The sequence below is a fragment of the Passer domesticus genome, chromosome 5 (genome assembly GCF_036417665.1).
Source record: "Passer domesticus isolate bPasDom1 chromosome 5, bPasDom1.hap1, whole genome shotgun sequence".
NCBI classification, from domain to species: domain Eukaryota; kingdom Metazoa; phylum Chordata; class Aves; order Passeriformes; family Passeridae; genus Passer; species Passer domesticus.
In genome coordinates this window covers 43,574,166-43,597,029 of record NC_087478.1, presented here as the reverse complement: position 1 = coordinate 43,597,029, position 22,864 = coordinate 43,574,166, and the positions used below count along the sequence as shown (strand labels likewise).

The following is a 22,864-nucleotide window of genomic DNA, read 5'->3' as shown; positions in this document are numbered from 1 at the left end:
ATTAAATTGAGACCTGCCACAAGTACATCTTCATGCTGCCCGTTTGAATGAGACTATCACTATAAAAATTGATTGAGAAGCCCAAGAGGATTTTTAGAGTTTTGTTTGCTTTTTGAGCATTGAACTTGAGTTTCTGCAGTTGTGATAATGAGTAGAATGCCAAAATACTTTAAAAATAATTTGTACTTGAAAATTCTCTGTTAGCTTTATGTTTTGTAAAATGCTGTGTAAGGGAAAAATTTTTGAGCTATGCCTTAAAAAAAATTTCTTTAGCAATTTTTTACTTCAGTATTTAGTTACCAGGATGATTTTAAATAATAGAGGTGATTTTCAGACCATTGTGAAACTACAGAATGAGGGTTTAGCTGATAAAGTTTTTTTTTAATTCACTTATATCTGCACAGCTTCTACGGTCTTGTACCTCTGGAAACATTTAGCTGCTGCAGTCCATGATGAAGCCAGAGATAATAAACTTTTTTTGGACCTCACCTGGCTGAATGCAGAATGAATCCAACTGTCCGTGTTCCATATTTGTATTAACATCACCTCTGGAGAGGCTCCTGGAATATGCAGAGCTAGCTGTAGCTGACCCTGCTGGTGAACTGCAGTAACAGCCAGGAGAGAGTTAATCCTTGCTTTTGCCAGTTGTGTTGATACAGTTATGGAGAAGTTTTGTTTCATTTTCATAAATGTTATTTGAACAGAATGATTTTCCATACAGCATTCATAGTGCAGTAATGGCAAAGGCAATTTCTCACTCTGGTCTTCCTCAATTTGAATTATATTATCACTGAAATTAATCGTACAGTGTAGCCACTGCATAGAAAAGTATGCTTTGGAAAAGTGCACCATGGAAGAAATCTGTTATGCAAGTCACATGATTATTTTTATAATAATTTGAAGTAAGGTGGAAAGATCATGCAGTCTGACTCAGTACTAATTAGTCACTTTGATTACGGCTCACTTGGAAGAGTCCTCATTTGTTGCACTGCAGGTCCCCTGTATTAATCTCTTCTGTGGTGCGCTCCTCACAGCAGAAATGAGGACAGCCTTTTCCTTTAAATGTACTTCTGTAGTTTCCCTGTTATATTGTAGTCACCTACACCTAGCTTTTCATTACATGGCCATTCTGGATATTTAATAAGATATGTGGAGTACATTAAAATAAATATCTATATAAGAGAATGGCTTGGTATTGCAGTGAAAGCAATTCAATACATTATTGAATGATTAAAACCTCTGAAGGCTATGCAAGCAAGCTTTCATGCAGGTAAATTGTCCATAGAAAGGCTTAAAGAAATAAGGGAAATATTTGCATGGTTTTCATCATTGCTTATTTAAGCATCATTGTGCACCTGTGTAAAAATGATTAAAATGTCTGGGTTAATGCCTTAGTCTGGGGTTTATGCCATTAAAATAATGAACATAAGGCTCTGCTAATGCCTTTTTAATTGAATCAAATAAAAGGATGCAGTTATAGCAGATGACAGTACAGTCAAGTTATTTTTAAAAAGCTTTAAATTATATCTGTTTAGAAAATAATTAAAACATCTGCAAACCCTTATAGATAGGAGCAGTTAGGTATTTAGCCCATTGGAAATGCATGTGCTTAAACATGCATTTTTGCTTGCTCCAGCCAGTATCCTGCATAAACCTTCTTGATTCTGGGTTATCCAGACTTACCAGAATTAGTCATATCACAGGGGTATCCAAATCATCATCTGAAATAATGCATTTTTAGACTTGAATGGTACAGACCCTCTTTGTCTTCACATTCCTGATTTATAAAGAAAAGAATGTCCCTGCAGCTACATTATCTGTCCCAGGTATATGGGTTTGTGGTACTGGTTCTTGAAATAGTGCTTAGTTGTGGGTTATTACATAGGCAATCTTCTAATACAAGAATTATCTTTGTCAACTAGGGTGCTCTATGTAGTTCTGAACATTGCATTTCCAGTTGTCTTTTTTTACTAGTAATTTCACAATACAAAGGCTTTTATGAATTAAACGTCAAAAATATGACAGTATCAGTCTCATAATTACTTCATAGAAAGTATCAGTCTCTCTTAAAAAGAAATTATGTAATTGCACCATGGCTTAAAATGCAATACTGCTTTAATTTTATCGGATTTTATTTTGTGTGATTGCTGAGGTAACTGTGCCTCATCTAGCTTCCATAAAGAAAGTAGACTTTGGGTCCCAACCAATGGGCTGGTTTTAACATGAGGATAGATTCAGGAACAATTTTCAGTAGCTGTTGCACTTCATTTTACTAACAGAATCTAAAGAGCTGTAATTGCTAAATTGGATTACATGACCTCTCAGAAAAGTATTTTAAAAGAGGGTTTTTTGTAAAGAAACGCTATGCTGAGTGTGCTGTTATACCAGATATAACAGTGCTGGCATAACAGCTTTGCTGCAAGTAGTGTTTTCAATAATGCTTTTATATTAATAAAATAAATTTTCCACAGTCTGTTAGAGATTTTTAAAAAGATAGCTGTCAAGTCACTACAGAGAATAAGACATTTCTTAGAGACTTAGCAAAAGAGAGTCACATTTTTTCTGCTTAGCTTCAAAGCTAAGGCTGATTTTAGGAACCACTTTCTGAAAATTTTTTCCTGTGGGTCAAATTGCCCTGCTTTTTAGAAGCACTGGTGAGTATTTAGCTTGTTTGAAATCATAAGTTTGCTTATTATGTAAGGAGTGCAGGTTAATTTTTTTTTAAATTTAGTCCAAATCTGAGTATGACTTGCAGGGAAAATTCTGATTCAGTGTGGATTTTTAATAGAAAGCCAATATAAATCTGCATCATTGCTGGAAAATTTACTTTGTGCGTGAGATGCACGCTTTGTTTGTGTTTAATTACAGTATTCTGAGTTAAAATATGTGTTGCTAATAACTTACAAATTAATCTTTCTTTTTATATCCATTCTGTTTTCCATAAAAGGAAATTGTTTGTACTGGGGGAGAATTTGTTCCTTTGAAGTGTGCATGATTCTATGTGTGCCAAGCTAGACAAATATTTTAGAAGATGTGCAGATAACAAAACATAGCCCTAATGGTGCTTTTTTCCCCAGAAAATCCAAATTTCTTGCTTGTTGATGGTGGTGGAACTTGCAGATTCTCTTTTGGTTTTTGGGAGCTTTTTAAATTTGCTGTACTGCTTTGCAAATGTTAAATACTTTCAGGCGTGTTGGTGGTAAGGCTGAATTGATCTCTGTATGTTTAGCTAATATTATCATTTTTTAGGGATAGAGTTCTGAGTTGTTCCTCAGGTTCTTTTTACGCCTTGTAGAAGATAATGATTTCCAACAAGGATCACTAGACAGCAGGGAAACTGGTGTCTTTTGAAGAGCCTACTTTATATGTATTTCATTTCTGGAGTAATTTTGGAGTTTAGGTATTTTGAAGTTGATGATGGAACATTACTCATAGTGAATTACTTGTATGACCATTTTTCCATGTGTACTTTTGCAAATAATTTGTCTCTTTATGCTATAACACTGCCTTGATTTTCTTTTGTTCACTATTGTGTTTGTCTCCAAAGTCTAAAAAATCCTTTGGTTCTTAAAAGCAATGTATATATGTATGTGTACATGAAATATACATAAGCTTTTATGTGCATGAATCTTAAGGATTGTGTAAAAATTAACAATTTTAATTGACATGAAGGTCCTGCATGACATAACTCAAACAGTTAGGTAAATTCCTTCATAAGGTCACAAATTTCATTTAATGGCTCTTAAAAGTTAAGTCTTTTACTGAATGCACTTGTAGGTTGTGGACCTTGATTTAGATGGTTATAATATATCCCCTGACTTCACACATGGATGCACACAGGGTATTTTCTATTTGAAGCTTCTGTATTTGCCATTTCTGAAAATACTACTATGCCTCTTGGTAGGACTTTAAAGCTTTCTGAAGATACATTTAGGTATCTTCAGCATTAGGTAGTCTGATTTGAAAATGCTAATTATTCTCAGCAATGTTGCATATCCTAAAGAACAGCTAAAAGAGAAGTGGTACTAAGGGATTTTAGGAACTGAAGCTGGGAGGGGGAATTGGCTTTTTGGAATTACAACTGGGATTGGAATGTCTGTCTTTGGTTTTGGAAAACAGAGTTTTGCTGCAGTTCAAGTAAGTTCTCATGGAATTCCTACAAAGTAATCCTGTTCATTTTGTGGTTATTACTGAGTCATAAAAAGTATGTATCAAGACTGCCATGGCTGTGATGAGTCTTTGACTTTACTGTGTAATTCAGTGCACAGTAATGATTCAGTTCTTTTCCATATATAAAAAAAGAGCTGTTTGAGGCATTGCTGTTTAACTATTTTCAATTATTTGGATTATTTTTAAGATATTGTTCATGAAAATTTGAAAATGGGGTCGGATGGGGAAAGTGACCAAGCTTCTGGAACGTCATCTGATGAAGTTCAGTCTCCCACAGGAGTTTGTCTCAGAAACCGGATACACAGACGAATCTCAATGGAGGTAATTCACTTTTCATATAAGGGTCATTTATTTGACAAGAGAGTTGGGGGTTGCTTTAATTGTTTGTTGTCACTGGTTGTCTACTCAATTAACTTTAACCAACCATTCTGCCATATATTTCATGCAGAGAGTATTATTTTCATACTATTTAAATTTGTCTGCATTTGTCACACAGAACAATGGTTATCTTGCACTGTTTATGAGCTGTTAATTTTGAAAATATAGATATATTTTGAAACTTGAATTTTTGGGAGGAATTTCTTAAGTGTAGCATTTGAGCAGCTTTCTGTTGCGTTGTGTGCAAGCCACTGAATGTATTCAAGATGATACATGGTTTAGACATTTTTTACTTAACACTGTTTTTCTAGTCTTTGCAAAACGAATGCTACAGCAGCAGCGATGGTCTTGACTGCTTCAGCCTTTTCCTCTCTTCCTGTTTTTTTTCATGAACGGAACTTTACAGGATGGTAAACAAAAGGAGGAAAAGTACCTTATGAATAACTGTGCACATAATTTCCTTTATTTATGGGTCTCATTATGAATACTTGCCACCCTTGTGCTTGCTTTGTTGTCATTTCCCTTGGTGAACTAAAACAGAACACTTCCCTTTTTCTAGAGTGTATAAAAGTTGCAGTTATAATGATGTCTTTGTTACAGAAGTGGGTAGAATTTTATAGCTGCTGCTTTATAGTATACATAGCAATAAGCATAGCTTAAGCTGTAAGATTTTGAATCTCCATTCAAGGTTCATATCAAATACTGGATAGGGAAACTGATTTGGATAAGTTACAGTAGATTGTCAGTGCCAAAATTTTTTTATTTGTGAGGCATTCCGTTATGTTTGGAATTCCAAACATATAGTGCAGATATTATCTCAAAAATGTGTGAATTAGTTGTATTAATTATTTAGATAGTTTCTTGCACCTGGGAGGTTTTGTATTCAAATTCTTAAATTTCTGTGTTATTTGTTCTCCTGGCTTTGCTTACTGAAGTTTACTTACTTACTGAAGTAAGGAGAGCAAAGGTGGTTTTACTGGTTTATGCAGGATACTTAAATTAGCGAAAAAAGTCATTTGTGAAAACCTGCTTATCAGAATGTATGTGGAGAAACTAAAAATCAAGGAAATTACTTAAAAGGATTTTTTACTTTTTGTTCATTGTCTGTTTCTTCTCCATTTTGAAATGCATATATAGAACAGGAAAAATAAATTAATGATTCATAATGAAACTAACAAACTGAAATGGAAATCCGTCAAGTCATTCAGAGAGGGCTAAGAACCATTAAAGGATTCTTTTTGTATTGGAATTCAAGAACTCCAAAAGAAATTAGTAAAGATCTCAGGAATAGTAAAGGTCAGGAAGTTCCTGTGTAATTTTTCAGAATTTTTTTTTCAAATAAAAACATCTTTTCATTTGCCTCTTCAGTTTTAAAACAATTCTAATATTACTGTTTAAGAGGCTTTGGGAAGCTTTTAAGTTTTGTTTGTGCAATGCTGATTTTCTCACTTTCCTCCAAATTCCAAATGCTTGCTTCTGACTGTTGAAATGAGCATTATTTCTTCATTGACTTGCTCAGCCAACGAGAGAGCAAATGGTTTTTTGGCATCTATTCATATATATTCTGTGAGAATTGTAATGTTTCCCTCACCGTAGTATTGATACAGTGACTTTTCCTGTAAGATTCTGTGCTGTTGTGTGCAAACAAACTCAGTTCTGAATTTTAAGGATAAGAGATGGTTTTGGTGGACTTAAGTTTGCTTTTTAGAAGTACTTTGCAGCAGATTAGGTTGGACTTGTACCTGTTTGTGCATTTCAGAGGGAGGAAAATGCAACAATCTCATAGCTTTGGATAAAATACCTTTCTAATGATAATCTTATCAGTCAACTTTCTCATTTCCTAAGTGAAAAGGCTTTAAGTGTTTGCATTGTCTGACTGTATTTTCCTCCTTCTATTTATCCCATGGGTCATTTTCTGTCAGTTTTGACAGATGGCTAGAAATCTCAGATTCTAATTCTCTATTAATTTCTATTAAAAAATCTTTGCACTGGGAGACATTGCTAATGTATCAACTGCTAGTTAAAAACCACAATATCTATCTTGTTTTGAAAGAAGTAAATCTACAGAAGACCCAGTTTTACTCATTTTGCTCTTTTTGGAATGAGATCACTTGCTTCCTTGACGTTAGAGGGAACCAAAGCAAGGTTTCTTTCCTCTCGTAAAACAGTTGTGCTTGCATGCCTTGTGGGATTTGTGCCATGGAGCTGGCTGATTCGGTAGTAGCAATGTGATTATATGAAGGGAAAGAAGCAATCTGTGTTGTGAAGTAAGTTTCTATTATTTCAGTTTTATTTTGATGGCTGGTGGCGATCTGTTGTCTCTAGACATTGGGTAGCCTGAGTACGTACTCCCTTTATAGCCATTTATGATGACTTATAGCTGTATGCTTATACATTAGAGGTTGGAGTAAATTAGTACATGTGTGACAGAATGTTTTTGCTGTAGTCTGCTGAAGTCATTAGCCCCAGCTGAAATCCACTGTAGAATGTATTTGATTAAACATACACAGTTGGATAACGGCGATAAAGCAGTATTCCTTGTTCCTCCTCACTAAGATGAATGTGCCTGTCACACTAGAGCTGGTCCTTAGGTTTAGTTTGACCAACATTTGCTGTATTTATTGTGGTTTCGTACATAATTTCTTGGTTATATATGTTTGGTTATTTCTGCTGAATTGACAAAGTCCTAATTAGTTTTGAAGATAACTAGTCAGATAAAGTTGAAACTTTGACACATCCTTTTTAGTTACAAGAATTTTGTATATATAACCAAATTTTTTATGCTCAGCTTGAACTTTCTCTAGAATTCTGAAAATCAGCAACCCAATCAGGTTTTATTAAATTCTTGCTAAAAAATGCATACTGTACTCAAAGTGCTAATTAGCAAAAAAAAAAAAAATTATTCCTGGCACATTTTGTCCATTAGAATACACATTCTGATTTTTAGTGCCCATCCCCACTGCAGTTAAATAATGCATAGCTACAAATAAAATGTTGTCAAAGACCAGACATATTCTCTGCTACAGAATATATAAAAGATTCTGTTGGGAAATAAAACTTGATCTTTCCAAAATTTTCATATAGAGAAATACAAAATGGACAGTGGAGAGAGAAATGAAAAATGTGTTTGTTACAGCAGAATCTGCATAGCAATAGAAAGCAGAAATTTCATAACCTTAAATTGTCCTGCTTTAGATAGGAAATCATCATACTGCAATGTAACCTAAGTATGAAACATTTTAAATATGAAGTGGTGATAGTGCAACGAGAAAGAACCCTGCTCTGCAGTGAAAAGTCTTCTGGGGTGAAAACTTCCCATGCACAGTTGCAGCCATGGAAATACCAGCTTTCAGTCTGTTGTATCCACCCCCCCCATTCCCCCATCAGTTATAATTTAGGCCAGCGTGACAGAGAGATGATAATGTGGTTGCTTCTGAATTCAACAATGCTGCAGTTGTGGTTCGAGATTGGGGTTTTTTTAATGATTGTTCCTTGTTATCATGTGCTTAGAAGACAAAGAGAAAATACCAGAGTCTCATTGTGTTGCCCAGATAAAGTTTATTTTGCTTGTAATCCACAGGCTACAAATTGTCGATAAAGCAGTTGCTTTTTCTTTTTCTTTCTCCTTCCTGCCACTTGTTCAGGCAGGAACCATGCTGACAGTAGGTGTGAGCATCTATTGTGTGAAGATTTTGGCTTCTAACAGCTGTTAGGTTTTAATTTAAATGTCTTCTACTCTCCTGCTAATATTAATGATTGTGTACTAAGAATTGTTAAGAATCAAAAAAAATGGATAGAATAATTTTTTTGAAGTGTCAGTGGTACAGCTTAAGAATATCTACACGTATATCTCTATTTTAAGTGTAGGTGCTTTCGTCATGCAATGAGAAACATTTTTCCAGATTATGGAACTATAGCTTAAAGCATTTTCAGTTTGATTTTGCTGGAAAAGAAATAATGAATTAGTATAAATAAAGAAGTAATGCATTAATGTAAAATCATGTTACAAGCTGTAAGTGTTCACTGGGGGCCCTGTGCCCATGCAGTGGATAGTGAGTGCATCATTAAGAGCTGTGGTGGATAAAAAATAAGGAGAAACAGTCTGTGCAAATTGAAACATCTGTTTCCCTTTCCCAGAAGTCCAAGGTCTGTTAGCTGTCTTAGCATGTGAACTGGCAGAGGGCCATAACCCACTGTTCACCAGCCTGTTTCCCAGATATTCTATCCTGAGAAACAGTTCTTATCCATCTGACTGTCACATTAGTGACAGAAGTGTGTTCCAGATCAGACTGCTCCAACCACACTGCTATAGGGGATAATTCTCCCCTGAGAGGATTAGCTGCAGGGTTGGTACTTGTAGCTGAACAGAAGGAAATACAAAGGCTACAAATTGATGCTGTAAGCAGGTGTGTGTTGTGATGGTCACCGTCCAGAAGTGAGAATGTAGATGAAAAATAAGGTTTTTTTGAGCTTCACTCTTTACCAGGTTATAACTGCTTAGGGGGTCTTGCCACACAGCCTGAGTAACTCAATGTGCCGTTGGTCCACCTGGGCAAGCGTACCTTCTCCTAAGAAAAACACATAAAATTATTGATGTTTCAGCTGATAAAAGTGTTAAGAATTTGTTCATAGGCTTCAGATTAGAATGTGGTTTGTAGGTCCCCATTCTCATGTGCAAATTGGGCGCTCTCAGCTCCATTCAGTTGTTTAAATGCTTGAACCACAGACTGGATGCAGTACTGACCCAGCCTTTTGGTCATGGGCAGTACAGTATTTTCTTCTGCCATTAGCTTTGGAAGGAGGAAGCCACTTTGTCCAAGATGGCCTGAGCCATCCAGATACCAAGTCCTAGGTGTCTTGCCATCCAGGAGGCTTCCTTGTATACCAAGCAGGCATTACTACTTGTGGCCCTCTCTGAGTAAAGTTTCTTCCTTCCCCCTTCCTTCTGTGCTTCGCAGCTACAGAGCTCTCTCTCTGTGCCATACTTACTGGGTTTTGTCTAACTTGCTTCTCTCTGACTCCCAAGAAGCAGTAGCTTTTCTTCTGATTGTCTCTTCTATGAATCTAAGCACATGATCACCTACCAGAAGATTTCGGTACTGAAGACAACCAAGAGTTCTTTTACTTTTCAGTGGTCACTGCACTATCTCCATTCAGTCATGCTTGTATCATTTTTCTCAGCCTTTTCAAGGTTACACTAGAAAATGTGTTACCCTTTTTATAAACTTCTGCTTTCACATCTCCATGACCTTTGGTGATTTCAGAAGGCCCCTTCTAGAAACCCAAGTGCACATTATAAATTACTGGTATGGTTTTGATTAAGCTGATGGACCTCCTTTTAACCTATTTGATTGGCAGACTCATTTCTTTTACAGAACACTGACGCTACAACAAGTAAAAGAATTTCAGCTTAGGCAACAGATGACTTTAACATGCTTTTTACTAGACTTTTTTAAAGGGTAACTACATTTGTTATCAGTAGTTAACACTTTTTTTTGCCCTTTTGTTGGGAACCTTTGTCATTTTGGTGCTAAAGTTCTTGCATTGCACTTGCAAATACTCCTTTAGAAAAGTTACTGCACTAAGCAATGTTCTTTCTATAAGGATGGATTATATGCTTTTTTGGTTTTTTTTTTGTCTTGGGTTCCATTGAGGAGTATCATATTGGATGTGTTCAGTAATCTATAAAACACATCTCTCATAATCACAGAAGTGCATCAGATGAAAAGTCAGTAATGGGGTGCAGTTTCATACCCTGTACTCCACTGCACTTTAATCCAGGAAGGTCAGATTTCCCATTTTCTTATTCAAGAAGTTGGTTTCTTTTTAATTAGCCACATTTTTCATGTGACTTACCTTTTGGTACTTAAAGCGTTGTTGATGATATAAATGCTAGTGTTAGTAATTAATACTACACAGAACTGTTTTAAAGGTCCAAGTTTGTGTTTTTGCAGTGGTGTGTTCTGTTTCTTTTTCCTTCCTCTTGGCCTCATTTTTCTTACAAGCTGGTAACCTACACTACCTTTTTTTCCTTTCAGGGCAGTTTCTCTTGTTACTATGTTACAGAAACTGATGAAAACATACAGAAATCCATGTTAAAAAATCAGGAAGGTGTAGTAATAAGTGAGGCAGAGCTTGCTTTCTTAGCTTCTGTTCCTGCCCAGAACCTACGGCAGAGTGACACAGCCACAGACCCTGAACTCCAGCAGGGTTTATACTGAGGCTGATGCTACGGAGTGGTACCTTGATAGGTGGTCATTTGGCAGACAGACAAAATCAGAGTTGATGTCTTCATGGTTGTTACTATTTTTTACATTGTTCCTTATGTTCTCTAAATTCACTTTGTGACAAGCTTTCTGATGCAATAAAATAATAACCAAAACAAACAAACAAAAAAAAAAAACAAAACCCCTCACTAAAACCAAAGCAAAAAACCAACCAAAAAAAAACCAGAAGAATTTTCAAGTTTCTGGTATATAATCTGGTATAATCTGTCACACATTTCCTGTGTATTTATATACTTGCTGAAAGGAAAGTTAATGTCTCACATTTGATTTTCATTTCTCCTTTCTCATATTTTTCAAAACTGGTTTTCTGACACATGTATTTGTTTTGTTTGGTTTCATTGGATGTGAATAGAAGTTCCTGGAAGGCAGTTTGTGAACACTGTATTTGTGCTGAACAGTTTAAACCTTTCTCTGTAAAACTAATGGTAGAGATAAAGTAAATAAAATAACAACCTGTGGGTTTTTTTGAAAAATGTGTGAAAGAGCAGGTTTTTTTCAGCTAGTTGGTAGCCTAAGCAGCGTGTCCATGAAATGAAAGTTCTCACTAAAAGTATTTTGACAAAGAAAGTGGTCAGAATTTGTATTTTTGTCTGCTTAAAATAACCTATTGGCCTCTAATTCTAATTATGTGCCTTCAAAAATACTAATTGTTGCAAATATTACTGAAAAGATGCTTAGCACATTTCCTAAGTTTTTCATGGTGCTAAAATAAATAAAAACAAAGATATCTGTTTGCAGTAGTGGTTTCTGTGCTTTTAATTTTTGTATTTATTATATTTTTATAATTTTAATTTTTTCATTTTTGTATTATTTATTTTACATTCTTATTTGAGGGCCATGGCTACTGTAGATATTGGCAATAACCTTCTTCAGCTACTGGCAGTAAAGTCTTTGCTTTGTTGATTGGTGATAGTAGATGTGCTGGGAAAATGTGACACCTAGTCCCAAACCAGAGATTTAACCCTACAATTTGTAATAATAATAATATTTCACTGATTGCACTTGGCTCCTTGTCTTTGCCTGGCATGTCAAAATCCAATCTGACAAGCTGTGTTATGTTGGGCAGGCGACAGAGAACATGCATTGTCTGTGGTCACTGGTATTTCTTCCCAGTCTGAAATGGCCTGTGGGCTCAATCTCATGATAAAATCCCTGGAAGTGCTTTCTGTACTCGATTGGCATATTTGGAAAAAAACCTTTTGATTTAATTGATGAATGAATTCCACTGTATTTAGGGTCAATTCTGTCCCAAATGTAAAAAAGCCCCTTGGTTCAGTACTCAAAATTGATGCTTTCTTAAATTGTGCTGCATTTCAACGGACTTGCTGAAAACCCACACGGATTTGTGGCATGAGATCTAGCAGTGATCCTTTGTAGATGGATCTTAAGATTGTACTTTCATTATTGCTGCTAACAGAAGAGGTTTTCTGACCCTTTCCTCAAATTTAGCAGAAAAGTAATTGTATAATTGTGATTTAGTGTTTCCAGTAAAATTGTAACAATAACAACATTGAAGTATAAAGGAAAAATCTAATATTCATATATAAATCACGCTGCTAACGCAGAAAAAAATGCACTTTATGCATCATAATGAAATTATAGCTAAAACTGTCAGTTGTGTGGGGGAATGATGATGGCTTTATATACATATAAGGAATACCAGTATAGATAACTCATCCCAGCTGTTAAAATAGTCTTTTTGGTTACAGTAATTGAAGCCTATTTATAAAGGTATTAAAATAGTGTGCTGCAAGGATGCTATAGGTTTCTTCTGGTGCATGTGTATGCTGATGTTTTTCTTAGAGACCTTGAAGGTCTACAGAGCTGTAACCAAATAACAGTTTTTTACAAATATGTTCTCTGGTTTGGAGTTGTTTGTTTTTTTTTTTTTTTGTTTGTTTTTTATATATTTATTTTTGCCTCTAGCAGTGTTGTTGTATGTCATAATTCTGTAGAGGATCCAGTTGGCTTCAAGTGCTGTCATTTGACAAAAATGCACTGAGATTTGATAAGGCGACCTTCAGAAAAAAACTCCACATGGTATCTGATACTAAAATGATACAATAAATGCATGCTTAAAAATTGTATATTAGATTGTTTAAATTCTTACTGGCACAAGCTAATGTCTAAAAATTAATTTGTTTGCTTTGTGTGCCGTGAGGTAGCACATAATACGCATTCTTAGTTAAAATATGCAAGGAAAGAACAGTGTAAAAATTTGGTTGGTTTGGAGGTTCTTTTACAGTAAGCATGTAATGAAGCTGAATTGTGTTGCACAGAGGGTTATATGATGCAATATCTTAGATGTCATTAAGCATTCTCCAGTGAACAAAAGCACAATGAGTTAATAGTGAGTAGCCCGTGGTTGCAGCTGAGATGTCTCAGTGGTGCTCACTAAAGCTGGTGAGAACGCTAATTCAGACCCGTGCTTACACAAGAGCATTTTCATTTGATCCATAGTGAATTGTTTGGCCTTCAGACTGATGTCTGTAGACTTAGAAGAACAATTCTTTTTTCTTTGTGAGGCTGTAACAAAATTTCATGGATGGAATTTAACAGCATCAACTCTTAAAAGATAAACTAAAATTTAAGGGAGGAGTGACCAGCAAGTGTCTGTTGCCATATAGTAAGTACATACCTTAAGTAATGGTTGGTCTGGAAATGTAGCTCACCAATAAACGGAGTAGCCAAAACAATAAGGATTGGTATATCATGATGTAGCTTGGCAGTATAGTTTGTGTCATCCACTGACAGAGACAGCTTCCTACTCCCTTTGGCTTCTAACCTTGTATCACTGAATTACTAGTTCTTTTGTTTGGAAGGGGTAGTTATGAGACTTTCTTACACGCAGCCCTTTCTCCTCCGAAAGCAATGGGAATGATGGCTACAGGCAATGAAATAATGGCTTTGGAGGTACTCAGCTGTTAGGTTTGCAAAATGAAACATTCAGTAAGAGTGAACTGAGGCTGATGTTTACCAAGGTTTTCCCTTCAAGTTTTTCTGACAGGAGGCACAAACCTTCCTTCTCTTGCTGCAGTTGCAGTTGTGAGTGTGGTAACAGTCTGAAATGGGCTGTCAGTTCAAAGATCAGCAGCACTAGAAGTCCAGTAGGTACAAGAGAGACTTAATGTTGGAGCAAGAAAGGAGCACTCTGCCAATTGACACATTTGTTACAGGTTAAAAATATAAGTAGTCTGGTTTTCATTTTTTGCTTTTTGTAGTGTAGTCAAAATTGGACTGGAAAGACCTCAACAAAGCCTTCCCTGGGGCAATTTTGTGGTTATGTATTTTCTGTGTTTAATGTTTTTTTCTGTTTCATCATAAATATTATTAGTGTTTATTTTCTAAATGTGCTGTGTAAGTCAAGAAGAAGACAGACAAACTTCACATAAAAAATGTGAATGTTTTAAGTTGCTTCTTTTTAGAGCAGTTTTAATATGTAAAGTTCAGAAATTGTCTATCCTGAGTTAGAATCCTCTTTATCAAATTCAGTGAAATTAACTGAAATATATAGTGCATCTTGGCCAAAAAAACTGGTGAATTAACAAAACGCATAAGTTTTTTTGTTATGATACCTGATTTAAAGTGGAAGATGTTAACAGTGTTCTTTCCACAAATAAAAATAGGTTTATTTTTTGACAGGGTTGAAGAGGAGTGAAAATTACCTGTTGGTCAGGAATGAGATTTCCTGAAAAGTGTCACAGTGTGGCACTATGTAGTATTAAATGAGTCAAGTCAGGCAATTATAAAAGGCAATAGCTGGTAAGTTTGTATTATGGAAATAGGAGAAAAGGACAGGTAGCTAAGGAAAAAGTTGACAGTCAGAGGTGAAAAACAGAATGAGGTATCAAAATTCTAGTATTAGTCTTGTGAATGATTTACTATGGATGGCAAGTGAAAAAGCTGATGTTTGCAATAGTATTTTAGGCCATCTAGAAGACGACCAGAGGTAATGAAATAAAAAAGTTAGGATTTTTGGAATTTACTTATATGTGTGAAAAACAGGCCAAGTTTGGGGCCAAGGTTGTATTTTGTTTGTTTTTGATTTAGGAGACAGGTTTGTTTACGTAAAATGTCAAATTCCTCAGCTCACAGAACCTGCAGAATTTAAGTTGGAATTCCTGCCTCCTTTTCTTGTGCCTAGGTGTAAGTAGTCAGAGGTGACGGAGCTTCCACATCAAGTTACAGCAACACAGTTGGATGTTAGCCAGATGAAAGAAAAGGCTGGACAAAGTGTAGCTCTTCTTAGAGCATTTGCTGTAGCTGGCATTAGAGATAGATGACAAAGATAAACACAAGTTAGGGTAGTTTATCTCCACGGAAAACAAAGTGGCATTATTGTCACAAGTGCTTACATGTTTATCTGCCATGAGGCACAGTAGGACAGATGTGAAACTCATTTCAGACAAATTATAAAAATAGATGCATTTCTCTGCCAGTTATACCAATAGTAAAGCAAAACTGAGAATAAGCATTGCATATGAGGGTAGAAAATGTGGTTTCAAGTTGTAGAAGGAGGAGGAAAATGCCACAAGCATTCCAGTTCCCCTAACAAATCAAATGGTGGCTGAATATGTTCTCCAGAGTATAATCTGGAACTGGATCAAAAAGTAGCTCATTAAATAACACACAGTTAACCATGTGATCATTTAGGGTGCCATATTTATTGAATACTGATATTTTTTTTGCAAGTTGACCCTAAGGCTAAGCATAAAAGAATTAACTAGAAAATGCTATGAATTGACAAAAGCTTTATCATAAATTAGACCTCATTTGGAAAAATAAATTTTAAGTGAAATGCAAGAAAATAATACAGTTTCAATTCTCTAAAAGATTGTTTTACCTGAAGTACTTTGTTGCCCCTAAAAGCTAAGGTTTTGCATTCCAGTAAACCCTTGCTTCTTAAGACTTACAAGGAATATACCCAGATTCTCTCTCTTAGAGTTGAGGGTCTGGGTACACCACTTACAGATCTGTTGTGCTTAAAAAAGGATATATAAAATAACACAGCACAGGGAGTTGCTCTAATTTACTACCTTCAAAAATTTAGAAGATTTATGAAGGGATGCAAAATTAGTGTTCAAAGAGGACATTTAACTTTGTAGTGTTGACAGTATCAAAGAGCATAGGGAAAATTCAGTGCTGCCATTAATTTTGCATCTTTCCTTATGACTTCTTCAAACAGCATTATAGCAAGATATTTAATACCTTGGTTTAAGTTTTTTAGTTTTTTATTTTCTATGGGAATGCTAGCAGGTCATTATATTCAGTTAATCATTGAAATAAGTGTTTACAAAGTCCTCTGTCCAGAAGGTCTCATTGCTTCACAGAATTCCACAGAGATTTAAGACAATTAGAAATTCTTAAAAATCTCTTTCCTGCTGTTGCTGGCCCTCCAGCCTGGTGTCACACCAAAACAGCAGCAAGCCATGTGATTTAGAGGAGCAGGTTTCGCTGCTGGTGAAGCAGCCATGGCAGGGTTGCAGTGGGGTGGCTGTAGGAGCAGCAGAGGGAGCAGAGATGGTGATTGCATGGAACAGGCAGGTCCAGGCTTCCTGCACCAAGGCCAGACTCACCCTAAAGGCTGCTCAGCACCAGCAGGGAAACAGGTTCATTCCCCTGGGCTTGACAGCTGACCCAGCTGGCCAAAGGGCTACTCTGTGCCTTCTGGCATGGCACTCAGCAATAAAAGCTGGAGCAGGAGGGGGAAGGAGGGCATCTGTGGCTATGGCATTTGTCTTCTGAAGCCCAGCTTTCCAGGAAGCCGTGGAACACCTGCGTGCTGACAGGAGCCTGTGAATCAGTTCCTTTTCCCATTCTGCTAGGGCATGCAGCTTTTGCTTTCCCTGTTAAACCCCTGTTACCTACACCCATAAGTCTCCTTGCCATCCTTCAGTCTTCTCTGCATTTTGTGGGAGCACAAAGTGAGCACTCCACTGGGTGAAGACTTGACTGTTCTCCAGGGTCAGCCCACAGTGGGAGAGCAGGTGTCCTGCTGCCATTATTAGATGACCAGACTGCCCAAGTGTCAGCAGACTGCCTGCTCTTGAGCAGTTAAGGCTCAAAATTGGTTGGTGTGTGGTAGGTTCTTGCTTTTCTTTTAACATTATCTCAGTTAAAATAACTGGGTTTTTCAACTGTGTCAGACTGATGTAATTTTAGTTTCCAGTTTTTCTATTTAGCCACTAGGAAGTGTTCTGCTTATTCCTCTCATGCACATCTAATGAATCCCCTTTCATGTTACTGTATAGCATTTAATTATAATTACTTGCTTTTCCCAAGAGGTGGTTGCTTCAATTATTGCAAAAACTGGGAGAAATTAAGGTGGTACAGACAAATACAACATAATAATTTCCTTCTTTCAGGTATTTGGGTTTGTAGTCTAAATTACTTTCTTCCATTTTGTCTATTTTAGGGAGCTAGATAAAGGAAAATTGTAATACAAAGAAGACTTATTATATATAATTCCATAATCTTTCAAATATTGGTGTCATAAAAGGTTTCTGGCTGGTAGATAGCAATTTTAATGTATGGTTTTAAAAAGGAAATCTTGGCTTGGTTGACATTCTGACATAGCCAAATAAGCATGAGTTTTGGAAGTATTGTAGTGTAAATCATTAGGAGGAGAAATCTGTAAACTACCTACTGCAGTTTCCATGAAATCATTATGGTTTTCTCACAGAAAAGAACCTTTCTTCAGCTCAAGAAAGTTAAGAATAGATATTGTTTCCATTTTATTTATAACATGGCAAAAATTTAGGCTTTCAGCACTTAGTACTCTTTTTTTTTTTTTTTTTTCTGATGGGAGAAAAAGAGCAATTGCTGTCATATATTGACTACTACATTACAAGTGTAGGGAAAGAAATGTTACAAACATCAGGTATTCTAATTCTAAGAAAAGTTTCCTTTTCAGGTTGGGGTGTGTTGATTAGGGCTTTTTTTAAAGAAAGACATTGCAGGGGATGGAGATGAGGGTTGTTGTTTTATGTAAAAGTGGATTACTGTTTTTGGGGGGTGGGTTACCTAAACTGGAACAGATTTTGGCCTTTGCAGCAGTAAGTACTTAGACTCAGACTGTTCTACCTACTGTGGAGCTCCAAATGAAGTGTACAGCTGAAGGTCTTGGTTTATAACTGAGGGTGGCACATGAATCTCTGAAGTAAAGTCATGAGGCCTGTTGCAAAAATGGTATAGGCAGAGGTTTTGAGAATGAAGGAATAGGAATTCTGTGATAGAATTACATCTACCTGGCATGATCATATTTGCTATGTCTAAAATATTTGTATCTTGTTTCTTTGATAGCTGGGCTTCAAAGTAAGGGATTCTTTGCAACTGTGTAGAATCTTAGACTTGCTTTGTGTCCCTTGCACTCCATGTGAAAAGGTGCATGTTCACTGATGGCAGGCACAGTGCACACTTAATGGCACCGTTTTCAAATGGCCATTGCAGCCCTAAAGGCTGCCCTTGCTTCCTTCTTCTTATATACCCATCAACTCTGTATGCTTGGGAATGCTTCTTGGAGGCTGTGGAGGTGAGTTTGAAGCACCACTTCAGCTTGCCAGCCATGAGTGCTGAGGGGAGAGAGAATGCATATGGAGAGCTTTGGGATACTATCAGGTCAGTATTTCTTAAGGCCTTTGAGGTGAGGTCCGTAACTTCAATGTCCCTGTAAACATTTTCTGTTAAAATCCCTATAAACACTCCTGTTAACAAAGACCGTGAGAGCTCTACAACAGGTTTCTGTGCCACAAGAGTTACTAGGTAAGAGTAGGAAAAAGGGATTTTGTCACAGAGTTTATAGGATAGTGGTGGTATCTGTTGTGTTCAGGAAGTTACATTGAAAAACTCATCTCACTGATACTTTCTTTTGTTCTTCTGGTATTTTTCAAATTGTTCTTGAGCCATCAGAATAAAAGCAAAAAGCCACTATATTGGCCCAGTGCTGATGTGGGATTACATGTGAGTGAGGTAGAGACTGATGCTGATCCTTTTCCTGTCATCTCTGTCTTGTTCCAGCTCTCATGGTTTTACTCTCCAAGAGATGTCAAAGCTGCTTTCTTTAAGTCAACATGGCATGCCTTCCTTTGTGCTCAACTGTTGTGAACAGCTACCAGAATTTTCTGAAGAATGTTGTAGACTACAGGATATATTGCTTTTTTTCCGTGATCTGAAACCCTCTTCAGTGGGAGAGCAGCATTAGCAGAGCCTGGCAAAAAGAAGGAAAATACTGTAGTGGAAAATACTGTTTCACTCTAGGGAATACTTGCAGGTCCTGTTACGATTTGTTGGTTCTACCACTCTCCCAAAAACCACACAGGCAGTTTTACAATTGCCAGTGTTTTAAAAAAATTTAAAATATGCAAGTTGAAAATGAGTTAATAAACCAGAAAGTATGCCAGAATGGAGCCATACTTTCTGGGTTTTTTTAATTTAATTTCAAAATGTTGGTCAAAGCTGCCATTCTGTGAACAGCACTTTTTTGTTTAAAGGCAGTTAAAAAATTCTGTACTAGGTAAAAAATTGACACTTTTCATTTTTCCAGTTGTGCAAAGAAGCTCATGTTGGGCAGCAAAGCAGAAGCTGACAGGCTTTGTGCTCTGTACCTAGGGACGTGTGAGAAGCAAAAGGAGAACAGGAGGAGCAGCTGCCAGAAATTAGACCTTTGCTTTCCTCTATTCAAAAATTTCTGCCTGTATGGGGTAGCCATAGTGAATAGCATATGTAAATCATCCAGGGGGATATATATTAGCACTTCAGTCCTACCTGAGATTCAACTAATTCCCATTACATAGGTATTGCAAAGTCTGTCTCTTTAACGGGTGTTTTCTGCTTAGCCTTTGCTCCAGGTATGTGTACAGGTCATGTATATACATGGTTCAAATACATTCTTGTCACTGAAAGCTTAGCAAGTTGTTCACCAAGATCTCAAGTCTTGAAAAGTCTGAAGATCCAGTTCTTTGTCAACCTAAGCCAATTTGGCTGCCGGCTTCCCGGGCTTGCCCTGCTGTGCCTCCCTTGCCCTGCATTCAGGCTGTGAGCTTGTCTGACCTTACACTGAACCTGGTTGGAGCACAAAGCTGGCAGGAAGCTATGCACTTTGCCTGAGAGTTTCTTGATTATTTAGCATGCTCAAATAGTTCAAAGCTGCTGCAGACATGAGTAGAAGCACATGGTCAAGCCTGAGGGGAACCAAACAGGGATGTAGCTGCCAACATTTGGGTTAGCTCAGGATGCCCAGCTGGAGGTGGTAGGTAAGACAGAAAAGAGTACCTTCAAGAAGGGTTTACTGCCCCCAGGTCAGTATTGATTGAATCTCAGGTCTACCAGCAGAAATACAGAGTTACTCTTGTGCTGGAGAAAAGTATGAAAACAGTGGTGCTTCCAGAGATGTCCTCAGCTTCAGGGTGCACAATCTCTGGGGGCGGATTGTGCACTTTGATGTTGGGCATGACTTTCTTTACTTGGATAAACTACCTACACTGAAAAACAATTCCTGCTGTTTCAGAAATGACTTACCTTTTTTTGCGAGTCTGGTTGTGATGTCTTTTTATCCCGTGAGATGGTGACTGGCTACTTTGAGACAATATTTAATATTTTTGTTTCTTGCCATGTTTGAGATTAAAGCCAAACTGAAAATAAAAACAGTAAGAATGTGCAGAAACAAATCTTCTTTACCCCCCTCCCATTTGGTAAAAAATTAAGTGATTTTTTTTCCCTCTTGTCTTAGAAATAATGTATGTTGTAGTTGGAAGAATTTACTGGGGAAAAACAGAATGTGATGCAGAGAAAATGGCTTTCATGTAATGGCATTTTCATTTTCAAAAGATCCTGTAGTAAAGAGTCACAAATAAATATAATTAATGTGATATTTTTAACATCATTTTACGTAATTTACAAATTACATAGATTTAAAAATGTAATAATATTCATAATAGTTGGCTCTAATAATGAAGTGATTCTGTTTTGTGAAACTGGGAAAAAATAGACTAAGTTTGTACCTTTTTTGGAGTTGAGAGAAAGAGAGAATGATATATTTTGAATTATGGAAACCTCTTCTTATACTAAAGTAACTGCTGTATGAAAAGAAATGCATCCACAATTCTCTGAATTCTTAGTTTCTGGTATTCCAGGTCCCTGTAAGTATTTGAGTAAACTCAAAAAAAAGTATTTGAATAAAATAAATAAATAAAGTATTTGAGTAAACATTTACCCTCAATGTAGTTATTTGCATTTTAATATTTCATTCCTCTTGTCAGAGTAATAAAGTTTGCACAGGTCTTTTAACCTTACATAAGCAAGTTGAGGTGTTTTAAGAAGAGAATATGCTTTTAAAACCATTTTTGTCAGATTATTTTTCATTGTATAAATATTTCAGTTTTATTTAGTAACACTGCAGATGTTACATGTTTTGGGAAATTCTGAATTCAACTTGTCCCGTCTCTTTCTACCATTATTTGCTGCAGGACTTGAACAAGCGCTTGTCGCTGCCCGCTGACATCAGGATACCCGATGGCTACCTGGAGAAGCTGCAGATTAACAGCCCTCCCTTCGACCAGCCCATGAGTCGGCGTTCCCGTCGGGCATCCCTGGTAAGTGTGATGCACCTGCCTTCCTGGCCAGCCTCTCAGGGCTTCAGAATCCAGTGCATACACAGGCCAGTATTCCATAGGTGTATTCCTGCTTCTTCATTTCCTCTTGGACTTTTTATTTCTGATCATCCTTGTCAAAATCCAATTAAGAACTTCACACTTTGTATCATTTTTCTTCTGCTAACTCTGTGCTCTCGTATTTCTCAGTGAAGGTCTTGACCTATTAAAATCAGTGGCTAAACTCAACTCCTGAAGTACGTACTTAAATCCTTCTGCTTTTTAGAGCAGGGATGATCTGTTTGAGCAAATAGGCCACACAGTCTTAGGTCAAGGCTGGGTCCCCTCGTGATTTGGTAGGAAGGCCCTAAGCAGCATAATATAAAGGCAGGTCCTCCTCACTGCTCTTTTTGTATTTGATAGCAGTTTTTTTCTCAGAATTGCTGTGAAGACAATAGTGGGTGTTTTGTGAAGTTTTTTTTTTTTTGTTTTCTTTTTTAAAGCACATGTTGTTTCTTAAAAGAATGAAGGAATAAATTCGCATATACCTTTTTGGATTATTGGTTACTTTAAAAAATAAGTCTTTTCCTTGGAGATGACAGAATGAGTATTCCTATACTATAATTAGAGTATAAGTTCTAGAAAACTTGGATATTTATACATATAAATCATGCACATCCCTAGAATAATAAAAAAATTATGGTCTTATTTTTAAAAAATTGATATGTTTCAGTCATAGTTTCATCTACCAGTGTTCTTTAGTGTTGAGGTCTTAAAGAATTGCTAGACTGGTACTGACATACTGAGTAAATTCATTGGTAAGAAATTTGTCACAGAGAAATTCTGAATAGATTTATGAAGTGCACATTGTTGTTTTCTTGATTTAATTACTTATTTATAAAATAAGTAATTAAATATATATTAAAACAATTAGGAAAGTACATATAATTAAATAGGTTTATTGACTGTAAAATATCTTTATTAATTGTGAATGAGGTCTATAACAAAGCAGCGTTTGAGTATTTTTACCCTGAAAGAAAAAAACTAGTGTGCTGGGCTAATAAAGCTCTGATCTGCATGCCACCTTTTGCAAAAACAATCTTAAAAAAAGGAAAACATTTGAGTGAATCTCTGGAAGTAATGATAATGTGTCAGGCTGAAATACTTGTGCCAGAATTTTGTAGCTCATTCACCACTTAGTTGCTGCTGTAGCATGGAACTGAGGAACAGACTTCCCCAAACCTCTCTTCAGATGCTGGCAAAATACCTTTTCAGTAGAACCTTGCCAGTGGAGTTAAGTGTTTGGGACAATTTTTCCTGTAAATCTGAATTCCCTTGCTCATTTAACGGTGACCCCTAAGAGCAGTTGAAGTTCTCTCTTCTTTACCTCTGAGAAGACTGACAGAAAAACAGTGCCCTCTAATGAATGTGGTGTGTGCTTGG

The 22,864-nt window shown here is 36.5% G+C and overlaps 1 protein-coding gene across 4 annotated transcripts in view; it reads left to right on the top strand.

The window, feature by feature from the left end:
• Positions 1-22,864, top strand: part of CDK17 (cyclin dependent kinase 17) — a 90,722-nt gene that overhangs the window by 49,610 nt on the left and 18,248 nt on the right. For all 4 annotated transcript variants that reach the window (XM_064419787.1, XM_064419784.1, XM_064419788.1 and 1 more), the window contains 2 exons: positions 4,358-4,491; positions 21,299-21,424. In XM_064419787.1, coding sequence (XP_064275857.1) covers positions 4,358-4,491; positions 21,299-21,424 — 260 coding nt within the window. The remainder of the gene's footprint in view (positions 1-4,357; positions 4,492-21,298; positions 21,425-22,864) is intronic.